Below are 13,329 nucleotides of genomic sequence, written 5' to 3'. Positions count from 1 at the left end.
CCTAGCATTCATTCAGTAAATATTAATGATATATTTATCTGCCAAGTATTATGCAAAGTGCTTGGGGATTAATGATGAAAAAAGACATGATAACTTTTCACAAAGCATATGAGTGTTATGGTTGGGTAAATACAGGGTGTTATGGGAAGATATAAAAAGGGTTCCTAAACTGGCCTGAGAGTGACCTAAAGAAAGTAAGATCTAATCTAAGGCATGAAAGATGATTAAATTTTAAGTAGGTAAATAAGTAGATAAGAGAAGAGTGAGCCATTCAGGCAGAGAAAATACCATGACTAAAAGTGATGAAGACTACAGAATATTACAGAAACAGAAAGACATTAAGTATAACTAGAACAGAATAAAGAAGTGAGGAAAGCAAGAGATAATAGCTATAGAGGTAGGAAGGGACCAGGTTATCAAGTAAGAGACTTAAGTCTACTTAAAGAAAATCATTTAGGGTTTTAAGACAGGGGTAAACTGGTCCAATTTGCACTTCAGGAAAGCCCACTATGGCTTCCTGTGTAGAAAAAAGAATAGAGATACAGAAGACTAGAGGCAAAGAAAATAAGTTAGGAGGCTGTCCCAGGAATCTAGCTAAACTGGAGGACTATAGCCTGAAATAGGGTAGTGCTAACTAGTAGGTGGTTAATCTAAGGCCAAATAAGGTATAGGCTGTTTAGATATAAGGATTATGTGAGTGTTTCAAACTTCTCTCTAGCTGAAACTCTGTCCTGTCCCATATATTACCTATTATGCTCTTGCTCTAGACACTGGGAATACTGAATAAGACTATCTCTGCCCTCAAAATTTGTTTGCTAGGACACAAAGATAAAAGACAGAACAATGTAATAAGAAAGAGAAAGTGGTAAACATAGTACTATAGGAACAGAGAAGACAGAATCTGATTCAGACAGAGAGGGAGGCTTCCTAGAAGTAGTAATGGATGGTGTGTGTGTGTGTGTGTGTGTGTGTGTGTGTGTGTGTGTGTATATATATATATATATATATATATATATATATATATATATATAAAATATATTTTATTGATTTTTCACAGAGAGGAAGAGAGAGGGATAGAGAGTTAGAAACATCGATGAGAGAGAATCATCGACCAGCTGCCTCTTGCACACCCCCTATTGGAGATGTGCCCGCAACCAAGGTACATGCCCCTGATCGGAATCGAACCCAGGACCTTTCAGTCCACAGGCCGACGCTCTATCCACTGAGCCAAACCGGTGCTGGCTGTATTTTAAATGTCAATATTATTTTCCCTTTTAAACTTGCCACACCGACATCCTCACCTCCAAACATTGCCCTACTTCCTTGATCAGGAAAAATACAGAATTGTAATATGTACTCAAATTTGTGTGTGTGAGAGAAAGGGGAAAAAGGGGAGAGAGGGAGGGAAAAAGAGAAAGAGAGATTTGAATCTTATGTTACCTATTTTTATTTTAAGATGTGGGATAATGAAATCAGGCATATTTCTCTCTTAAAACACAAATGCCAACCAAATTAAGCTACTTCATTTGTGAATGAACCTTACATTGATTTTGTATACAGAATATTATATCACAAAAGAGAAAGGCTTTCCCACTCACCCCTTTCTAAAAAAGAAAAATTCACCTTTACCAAATTTAACCACAGAAATAAGATTACTTACCAGTCAGCATAAAAATTTACTAAAGCAACATCAGCATTTCCTGAAATTGAAAAACAAAACCAAACAACCTAAGTTATTTGTGCCTGCATAATTTTGACATAATTAAAGATGTGGTTTTCATCATGGTCTGTTTCCACTGTAAGGGTCCATTAAAGATACACAATGACAATTAAGTTACCTCTTGCACAGGAACCCATATGAATAGTCATGGACAATTGATATTATTTGTAGGAGTCCCTGTTCCTTCTCTCTCTATCCTGCACCTTTAAACCTTCATGGAATGAATATAAAACAAAAGGGAATCAGACCCAGATCAGGTAAGTAAGATAATAAATAGCCTACTCTCATAAAAAGTGAAGTGGAATGATCTGGATTTTAATAATCCACTTTTGACTGTATGAATAACTGAGAATTAGTTCTGTAAATAAAATCCTATTTCACAGAACAGACCTGAATAACCAAGATCTGATGGCCTACCTAGTTGCAACAAGTAACCTACTACTAATAATACTGGGTAAAATGTACTGTTTCCTCTCCACACAAGTTATTCTCTGTTGCAAAAATAACTTAGTATCACTTGCATATCCAGATATGAAGACATCAGAAAGATGTATTTGTTCCTTTCTCCTAAACACAGACAAACAGAAACTCCTCAAGTACTCACAAAAATAAAACACGAAGGTATTCTAGAATTTTGAAGAATAAAGAAGTGAGAATGTGAGGTTTTCAATTCTCTTCTTCCTCTTTTACCTTTTCCTTATTCTCTAAAGCAGTGGTTTATAAGCTGTGGTTCCCTGACCAAGAAGCACCAGCATCACACAGGAATTTATAGAAATGCAAATTCTTAGGTGGAGTCTAGCAGTTTCTATCGGAAACTGAGGGTCAGGCCTTCAGTACAGATAGTAGTAAGTCCTCCAGGTGATTCTGATGTATGCTAAAGTTTATAAAACCATTGCTCTAAAGCAGTGGTTCTCAACCTTTCTGATGCTGCAACCCTTTAATATAGTTCATGTTGTGGTGACCCCCAACCATAAGATTATTTTCACTGCTACTTCATAACTATAATTTTGATATTGTTATAAATCGTAATATAAACATCCGCAAGCAGGGTCGCCTCAGACCATCGGAAAACCCAGATATTTACATTACGATTCATAACAGTAGCAAAATTACAGTTATGAAGTAGCAACAAAAATAATTTTATGGTTGGGGTCACTACAACATGAGGAACTATATTAAAGGGTCGCGGCACTAAAACGGTTGAGAACCACTGCTGTAAAGAAATCTCATAAAGTGGGTGTAGACTTTTAGCATTTAAAACCAGTGCCAAGAACTTAAAACAATGATGATGCTCAATGAATATACTCCTTTACCTCTACTATTTTTTGTTTTGTTTTATTTAAAGCAGTGGGTTGAAAGGAGTGTTTAAAAGAATCGTTTGTACACATTGTAGATTTTCTCAAATCTCCTAAGTTGTGATCGCCACCTTTCCTCTACTACTTTAACAACAAGAAATGTTTTCCCCAATGTTAACTAAACACTGTCAGGGAGCAAAGCATTCAGTAAAACACTTATTAAACTTAACTGGATCAATGACAATAAAAGAAATCAGAGTAGGTGACTAAGTTAAAAGTTTAAAAAGACAAAAATTTTAACTGTGTCCTAAAGTCATGAACAGTGAGAACAGTTGGCCTCTAAGTAGGCTTTTAGAAAATACTTTAAGAATTGTTAGGAGTGGTATTTATGACAAGGCAAAGAAATAAAACAGAACTACAAGTTTACTTTACTTGTAACACACTTCAAGAAATTTTATTAAAAATTGAAACCAAGAGTGCTTTAATTCAGTAGACCAACAGAATGCCAACTGTTCTAGATAGATTATACACAAAAACAAAACAGAATCTCAATGAACTCTTTATAGAACAGAAAAATATATTTAATATCAAGGTACTTACTTAAAATGTCATCTATATTCTCTGTATCAAGACTTGTTATTTCAGTTGTTACAGGAGTAAAAATCCAAGTTATCTGGAAATTTCAAAAAAGTGAAATTAATAAATGTTTCCACAAGAGGCAAAAAAAACTAAAGAGAAAATTTATGAATAAAGGTGGTTCCATTTGTGAGTTACAAAATTGGTTTTAAGCCATATTGTGTACTCTAACCTTGTACTAGATCAATGAAATTGGATAAATACAACTTCTAAAGCCTAGAAACTGGTTGAATAAGACTTCCTATGCTTTCAAATACATAAAAGAAGTTAATTCTAAAAAATTAAGTAAATTAAGAATTATTCTTTTTTGCCGAAACCGGTTTGGCTCAATGGATAGAGCATCGGCTTGGGGACCGAAAGGTCCCGGGTTCGATTCCGGTCAAGGGCATGTACCTTGGTTGCGGGCATATCCCCAGTAGGGGGTGTGCAAGAGGCAGCTGATCGATGACTCTCTCTCATCGATGTTTCTAACTTTCTATCTCTCTCCCTTGCTCTCTGTATGAAATCAATGAAATACATTAAAAAAAATTTAAAAAAAAAGAATTATTCTTTTTTTTAAAAACACTTTCAACAACTTTATCTCTGTAGCAACACACACACACACACACACACACAAAAAATTGCCAGATGACTTTCAGTTTTGGAAGAATATAAAACCAAAGCTAAGTTTGCTGATTCTATCCTACCATGTTTCTAAAACAAAACAAAATAATAAAAGAATTCAAAAAGATTTCAAATTGTGACCCAAAAGCCCTTCTTGCCTCATCTTCATTACTGGTTGTATATGTTAAGTGGGAGACTATTAAAAGGAGAATAAGAAAGTTCTGCTTCCACTTTAACATGTCTGAAACATAAAGTTCAAATTTATCAAAGAAAATCATAGCTTGCTATCCACAAAAAAAAGAAAAGGAAAAAAGAAAATGTTAAACTAGTAACTGTTCACTTATTTAAAAATACATACTGTGTATTTTTATCTTTATGTGCTCATCTTTTTTTAAAGTATTTTTTATTGACTTCAGAGAGGAAGGGAGAGGGAGAGAGAAATAGAAAAATCAATGATGGCAGAGAATTACTGATCAGCTGCTTCCTGCATAACCCCTATTGGGGATCGAACCTTCAACCCAGGCATATGCCCCTGACTGGAATCAAACCCATAACCCTTCAGTCTGCAGGCTGATGCTCTATGTACTGAGCCAAACTGGCCAGAGCTATCTATGTGCCAATCTTTAATACATTATGTGTTCTGAGGCCTGGACAGGTTTTTTGTTCAAACTAGAGTTTGTGTATGGAAATTCATTCACTGAACCATTGCTCTTTATTGAATAACAATTAATGTCAAGCCTTAAGGTGCTAAACACTACTCTTCTGCCCAATTATTCATGGACACTTCAGTACTCACAACAGTTACAACTCAGAAATTTTATAATTCACCTACAGTTCAATTTCTAAATGGTATCATGAGACATGCTGATGCTGGTATGTAAATAAGACCAGCTTATTATTTGAAAAATTTCTATAAATTTGTTTTATTATTTTTTTAAAAAAACCTCACTATATTTTTCCCATCAATTCTTTTAGAGAGAGTAGGGGGTGGAAGAGAGAAAGTGGGAGAAAGAAACAACAATGTGATAGAGACACATCAATTAGTTGACTCTCACATACCTGGGCTGGGAATTAAACCTTTGACCCAAGTATGTGCCCTTGACTGGGAATCGAACCCATGACCCTTTTGTGCACAGGCCTACCCTCTAACCCTGGACCACATTAGCCAAAGCTAAATTATTATTTTCTTAGAAAAAGCCTAGGAATAACACTAGTCTTATTTTCAAGTTAATTACAATAGTGTAACCAATAGCTAACTAGTATTTCTTTTAGCAACCAATAAATTATACTATCCTAAAAGTAAGCTAGATAGTTTAAAATCCCTGAACATTTGGCCCATATAACTAATTGCATTATTTTCAACTCCTCAAAACTGTAAAGATGAGACTTCTCTCACAAATCATTACTTACTATCCATACTTCAATTAAGAGGTCCTTCCCTCATCAATATATGACCTGCTCTATAGATTCCTAGTGTAACCTTTAAAAAATAATCTGAAGCCTATTAAAATTTTTAAGACTTTACTTGAGCAAATATCAATTCAAATCAGGCAGCATCTGATCTGGCAAGTAAAAGAGAACTCTGAGGACCTGTACAAAAGGCAAGACATTTATAGGCAGCAGGGGGTGGGAACAAGGAAGTTATATCGATACTAGGCAAAAACAATGAGTTGGTTATTGCAAAGTTACTTTCCTTTAGGGCCGTGGTTGGCTCTTTGGCCCCTTGAGTGTGGCTCTTCCACAAAATACCACAGCCGAGGCGAGTCTATTTTGAAGAAGTGGCGTTAGAAGAAGTTTAAGTTTAAAAAATTTGGCTCTCAAAAGAAATTTCGATGGTTGTACTGTTGATATTTGACTCTGTTGACTAAGGAGTTTGCCGACCTCTGCTTTAGGGGATGACAGGTCTACTGCACAGGTTACCTAACAAGTGCTGATCAGGAAATTCTTTATTGACTGGTTCAAGATTCCATTTCCGATAGCTGAAACATAATTCTCAGTTTGATGATGTGGGACTTGGCATAGTGACTTCATTTCAAAGCCTGTTGACCAATTATATTGGTCAGCAAGATTGTGTATTAAAAATAATTCAAGAAGATGATGCAAAAATATCATAACGCAACAAAATTGGTCATTAACAAAGTCAAGTTAGTAGATAACTCAACAGTCTTTATTATGGAGAGTCTGCAGGTACTGAAGGCACAAATCATCAGGTACTGAAGGCACAAATGCATCAGGCAATGTATACTAGGTATGCTCTCCCTCAAAGAACTCTCAAAGTAGTAGTGGTGTAATGAAGGGAGAAAAATGTGGAAAAAATGCAATAATCTTAGTTGTACAATCCAAAAAAGCTCATTTTTTAATAGTTATTGCCTATTTAGAATATAGTTCTAAATAGTTATTGCCTATTTAGAATAAAATTCTATATTCTAAATTCAATTGATTTTACATGCTAGGTAACAACAAAAATGAGGCAATCAGGGATCAACTTGGCTATACTAACTGCATAACAATTACTTAAGAAACTTAGTGCTAATAAACATGCAATTGATAAGACTATGTAGCTAACTATTGTGGTTAAGAGGACCCACAGCAAGAAAACTGTCTCTGACCCAATAATCTCTCCTCAGCCACCTTAGGGTGTAAAGGAGGCATTTATCATTAACATTTCTATTAATATGCAATATTAAGGGAAAGACAGGTTGTTTATTTGAATTGTTAGCAAGCTCCACTAGTCTGACAAATTGCTTCTTTTCATGTTAGCCCCGGGCAGGAACAAGATTCTCCTGGGGAAACAAAATAAAGACAAGTCGCTCTAAACCAGAAAGAGATGAGGGTAGTCATTTAATTTTTAAATTTAGACTTGTAAGATTTTAAATTTATTTTTTTTAAAGGAACAATGAAACCTATACAGAAATTTTGAATGGAAGATCTTAGTAGTCATGGAGAATGTGGTTTATTGATGGAATATTTAAATGACATATGTAAATATATAAACATAAACATGAACTGAAATTAGTCATTCTCTTCAGTTCATTAGTTCATTTTCTTGCCAAACACACACACACACACACACACACACACACACACACACACACAAAAAAAAAAAAAAACCCCGAGAGGCATTTCCAATCATCTTCTATAATCCGTTAGGTATTTGCTTCCATGTACATTTTTTGGATCAAATACTAAACATTCCAATCTGAGATGTGCCTAGTGATATGATCTTATAGAAAAGGCACATCAGTGAAATGGTAAATATTGCACCATATTCATTTAAATAAAGTGGCAGACTAGCTTTAAACAGGAGCTTCTGCAGCAAGTAAATAGTACTTTCTTCCATTACATGGATTTTAAACCCTGAATTATCTTTGGGAACTAAGAAGCTTCCGTTTCCTTAAATTTCTCTGTACCGTCCATAACCCCCCCCCTAGTGATGCCAATACACTGTGGCATTTCTAGTAGTCAGCTGCTTTTCCCAAAAGACACCCAGAAATTTCCTGCTTCCATCTCTTTTTGTACATGGTTCCCTCTACCCGGAACGTGCTCTTCTCCACTAACGCAGTTTATCCTTCAGTCATAGATTCCCTCTTCCATGGAGCTTTGTGTGCTTTTCCTGGTAGAAAACGCATTTTCTTTCTCAAAAGCCTAATCTACTCCACAGAAATAGAAAAAGGGGAAATGTAGGGCAGGGAAACAGAAGTTACTGTAAAATTAAAATTCTCTCTAGGTTAGTCATCAAGTTAAAATAAGATACAATGAAAATTTGATTACATGATTGAAGTATTTTAGAAATAAATTTTGGATTTTTTTTTTAAATTAAGCACTCTATCTCAATGTTAGGCCAGACTTTATTATAGTATTAACACCACCAGCACAGAAAAAAATGCTCTGGCAGCCCCAATGTTTATTTCCTTTCAAAAAAATACTAAATGAATAAGTCATTAGCCCAACTGGACCTTCTTCAGAGTATGCACTAGCATCAATAACACTTATTGGCAGTGGATTACTAAAGCTTCTCTGTTCATAATTTTATAAATAAATGATTCTAGCACATTAAGACCAAGTTTTACCATTCAAATATACCCTTAATGGGAACTACGATGACATTCCCTTCAATCCAACCCACCTATAGAGGCCGGACTAATCTTTTTGAATGCTGATTTGCATACATTAATTCCTCTGTCCAAGAAAAACCTCCAAAGGTGTTTCACTGTCTACAATACAAAAGCCTAACTCTAGCCTGGCATTAGAACCATTCACAAAGTGGCTTTCCTAAATTGCAACCTACTGCCCCCTATTTTCATAATCTATACTCCAACCAACATAAACTATAGTTAGAGTAACCAACCTAATAGGCCATATTCTCTAGCTTGAGACAAATCCTGTTTATGTCTGTTGTCTTGGAATATTATTAATAGCAATACCCCGTTTCAAAAGGGATTTAAACAATAAGTTATATGGCCACCCTATTTGCAGCAATCTCCTGGCAATTGAGAGGAATTGTAACAAGCTCTTCACAAACCCTAAATTTTTAATAAACATATAATGTCCTTCCACATAACATACAGTAAAATGACAAATTGAATGAGAGTAAAGAGAATAAATAGGAACTAAGATATAATGCTAAATCAATTACTAGCCTCATTCATTGACTTGAAACAATAGGCTCTTACCCAGGGTATCAAATCAGTTACTCAGAAAATTACTATATGACCCTTCAAGCATAACTCACAACTGGTCCAAATCCGGTAGTTACAAATCCTAGCATGTAAAACACCTAAAGGACCTGCAATTCCTAAAATGTATTTTCTTACTCTTGCCTCCATACTTGGCTTGTGCAGTTTCTTCTGCTTGTAACAGTGAGGAAAGCCTATCTAATTTTCAAAACCCGATTAAAAAGCTATCTTTTCTAAGGCTTTGCTGATGGTCTCAGACAATAGTGACTCATTTTTTCTCTTCTCTGAAACCTTAGAGCACTTTCTGTAGGGTGTTAATATTACTTTTCACACCAGTTATGTGTGCTAACCTTACTTCCTGTAGGTAACTCTGAGTACCTTGAAAGTGCAGACTTTATCTTATTCAATTCTGTATGCCACAGATCACTTACAATGTACAATAAGCACTAAAATATGTGCTAAGTGAATGAATGGGTAGATTTTTGTCAATACACTAAGAATTTAGAGGGATTGCTAGAGTTGAGAAAAGAGGGGAAAATGTTTAGGAATGAAAAAGTCAATAAACATTTTTAATGTGAAGACAATCAGGTTATCAAATAGGAATGAAGTCTATATAAAAATGTGTTTTTAATAATGTAGTGGCAAAAAGCACAATGCTAGGTGATTCATACTCAGGTTTAGAGGGGATCTCAGAAGTGATCTTCCTATTGCAGAAACACCTCTACTGCACTGTTAAGAGCCGTCATGAACCCCTCATAATAGTTCTCTGGCATGATTTCCAGATACTTCAGCACATAGAACACCCACATTTAAGAACAGCCATGTTACACTAGTGGATCAAACTCCAATACTTTTTGTATTGTCCTATATAAGGTTGTTAATTCAGTCATGAAAATAAATGACTTGAGACTTTCAGGATCAGAAGCTAATCAGGTGTCAGGCAGAAGAGGTTATTAAATATTATTTCTATTAGCAAGATTTATAGTCACAAAAGGTGTTGTTGCTTTAAGTGTGTGTGTTTTTTTTTTAAGTAAATCATAGTTAAATCAGTTTAGAAAACAAGAAAGTATTTCCAGTGAGTGAGTTTGTTTGTTTTAAAGCTCAATACCATAAAATCTTGCTATTCAAATAGTGGTCCTAAAACAGCAGCTTTGGCATCACCTGAGAGCTTGTGAAAAATGCAGAATATCAGCCCCCCCCCCCTACTGAATCAGAATCTCTATTTTGATAAGATCCCCAAAGATTCCTATACACATTAAAGTTTAAGAAGCACTGCTTTAGAGAACAAAGTTTTTTTATTCTACAAACAAGCAGGTAGGAAATTCATTTTAAATGTTATACAATTTTTGGTCCTCAAATATGAGCACAAGAATAAGTTAAGACTCATTTGTGAGAATTATGTATTGACATGCAAATTACAGAGATTTTTTAGAAAAATGTGGAAACTGTAACCTTATTGGAAATTCACATAGATGTTAATTTTTAAAAGTATTCTGTCTTTTCCTTAGATATTTCTGCACCAAAATTATTGGCATAAAATAAAGCTTCAATAGAGAATGTTTCCATCCCTGTGGCATTACTGTTCTCAATTGGCATTACATCTGTTGGGCATTTGCAGTAACAGCTTAGTGTACTTCTGTGACATCTTCCATTTGCCTGCTTTATGTTGGGAGCTTCTCAAAGCCCTTTACAAACTATGTCTCTTCTGTAGCAAGAAATAAGTAATGGACCAGGCACCAGCTCCCTTCCATTTCTAATCCAGATTGACAAAGCAGCCTCCCACCTGACGTCCCACCATGAGACCCAGGCTGCTTCTCCTCCCGGATGGCTTCTCTCACCCTCTGTTTTACATTAAGCTGGTAGGCAGCGGAAGGCTAGAGGTTTGCAGTTGGCTGCAAGAAGCTAAAAGATATGAAAAGTCCCTGGAGAAAAGCTGAGGCTGACAGGCACTGTAAGTGCCTTGAAGCTGGGTATCAATCAAGGCACATCTCACTGTTAGTATTCCCAGGAGCATTATAATGAACTAGAAGTTCAAAGAGAAGGGGGAAATAGGTCTAACTATAGAATAACACTGGGAAGCTACTTTAACCCTTAAATTGCCCAACCAACATTCCTATAATATCAGTGAGACCCATTTGGATATGTCAGAATCAATCTACTTTTATAAAGAAACATTAAAACAATTACAACATTTTTCATTAAATAACTTAAAATATAGTGGGCAAAGACTTCTTCGGAAAAAACAAATTATATGCAAAAAATTCAAATATAAATAATACAATCCCTCAACTCAAATTCTGCCAGTAAAAACCATAGAAAATTTTTTAAATTGTTGCAATTCATACTTTCCCTGGTATATTAATTATATGATCATGCATAGGTTCCCATTAAAAACTAAAGTCATCTGTGTTTTGTTCTTCACTGTATTCTAAAAATGGGATGAACTAATTTACCTGGAATAGACAATGTACTTCTTTGACCTTCAGAGAACACTCTTATTATAAAAAGCTTTTCAGAACCAGGAATGAACTTCAATATGTGGAAAGGATTTTTATCTTATTCTCACTACAGATTGTTCCTCTAAAATCCAAACTTCTAGCAATGGCAGTAATAACAAAGCATGGCAGTAAGAACAAAAATTCAAGATGATAACTGTTTGCTTCTTCTTCCATATACACTCTAGAAGCCAGTGGTGTGGGGGTATGTGTGTGTGAAATATTATCATTTTCATCATCGTCTTTCAATTAGAATCTTGCACTAGATTTTATAAGTAAAAGTCCAGAGCAAATACTTACAAATAGATGCCAAGAGAAAAAATGTTCTTTTTGTGCTACAATGTAATTCTTGCCCATGATGCCTGATGTTTCAAAGAAAGTGCCCTTAAGTGCCTACACACATGTTGGTACATAATTTTTGTTTGTTATTCATTTGTTCCACAAATATTTCACTGAGTCATCTCTTATGTGCAAGGCACTGTACTAGGCACTGGAGATGGTGTGTGGTTTCTCATCTGTGTTTGTAGTATATCTATCAAGATCATCCAACTTAATTTCACACCATCACACATTTCAAAACCAGTTAAAGACACATTAAAAGATCTTAACTGGGAAATATTATCCCACCCGCTGTATTTACCAGACCTTGCTCCCTCAGATTACCACTTATTCCGATCTATGGCACACACACTTTCTGAGCAGCACTTCAAAATGTATGAAGAAGTGAAAAACTGGGTCTCTGAATGGTGTGCCTCAAAACAAGAAAAGTTCTATTGGGATAGTATCCACAAATTATCTGAAAGATGGGGGAAATGTGTAGCTAGCGACGGACATTACTTTGAATAAAGCACTCTCAATGTTTCTCTTGAAATTATTGTGTTTTCTTTGATTACCAAAGCTGCCATTATTAACCGGTACAACTAGTACAGGACAAATGAATCCACTGTAAAAGCAGTGCCACTGCAAAGTTTTACCTCCCCAGGCTGAGCATCTACTCACCTTTCCATTCTACACAATCATTGCAATCCTATCATGTACAGGAACATATCCTCCTGTTCTTCCACAAGCTTATGGCAGTTTCTGGATGAGAACCTATGAGGATGGAAGCACTAAACCATGTAGGACCTGCAGGGATAGTCTGTCCTTCAAGAGTTTCATGACCATCCATGAAAAATTAGCACACAAGATATATGATGCAAGTACTGCAATGCTTATAGAAAGCAAACTATAAAAATTTAGAGAGAAGGCAGGAAAAAGGCAAAGTGCACTCTATGGGTTAATCAGAATGGTTTCTGTGGATGAAGTAAGTCAGTAGCAAAACCTGACTATGGATGGTCAGGTAGTGCATATTGGAAGATGAAGTTGGAGCTAGATTGTTAATGAAAAAACTAAAGTCTTAGAAGAGTGAGTATAATGCCCTTGAAAATCAGAGACAGGGGTTGATATCTACTGTAGCAGAAAATAATAAAGGAGACTTCTCATGAAGGGAGGAGCAGAGGAACAGGTTTCAGGATTTAAGAAAGATTAGTGACAAAGAGTGCAATGGTAACAAGGAAGGAAAACAAGGGCCTAAACTGGGATGGAGGAGATTTGGGGCAACTTTTCAAAGACAAACAGGTCATGATGACAAGCTAAAGGGTTAAAAGTTTAACAAGCCAAAGTCATAAACCTAAGTGACTGATGAAACTAAAAGAGGAGTTAAGACTATTTTGGAGAAAGAATTTCTTTGTAATCACTGATCTACAGCAATCTCACTATTTATATGCCTTGCCCAGTCAATGAGAAAACAGCTGACAGAGATGAGGTGCTTTCTACCAACCTGCATGAAAAATCTTGAAATTGTATTTGACCACTTTTCATATACCCAGGACTCAAGCACCAAGAAAGTACCTGAGCCCAAGGCA

General features: G+C 35.6%; 1 protein-coding gene across 5 annotated transcripts in view; it reads right to left on the bottom strand.

Annotated features, from left to right (window-relative positions):
* Nucleotides 1–13,329, bottom strand: part of ERP44 (endoplasmic reticulum protein 44) — a 50,654-nt gene that overhangs the window by 25,479 nt on the left and 11,846 nt on the right. For 2 of the 5 annotated variants that reach the window (XM_036433205.2, XM_036433209.2), the window contains exons 2-3: nucleotides 3,616–3,688; nucleotides 1,661–1,700 (exon numbers count right to left, since the gene is read on the bottom strand). The exons of 1 other annotated variant lie outside the window; for it this stretch is intronic. In XM_036433205.2, the coding sequence (XP_036289098.1) occupies nucleotides 1,661–1,700; nucleotides 3,616–3,688 (113 nt within the window). Of the gene's footprint in view, nucleotides 1–1,660; nucleotides 1,701–3,615; nucleotides 3,695–13,329 lie in introns of those variants that run through there. 2 more of the 5 variants (XM_036433207.2, XM_036433206.2) reach the window with 2 other exon arrangements.

This window comes from Pipistrellus kuhlii, unplaced genomic scaffold (genome assembly GCF_014108245.1).
Source record: "Pipistrellus kuhlii isolate mPipKuh1 unplaced genomic scaffold, mPipKuh1.p scaffold_m20_p_12, whole genome shotgun sequence".
In the NCBI taxonomy this organism is placed as follows: Eukaryota; Metazoa; Chordata; class Mammalia; order Chiroptera; family Vespertilionidae; genus Pipistrellus; species Pipistrellus kuhlii.
This window is presented reverse-complemented; position numbering and strand designations above follow the sequence as displayed.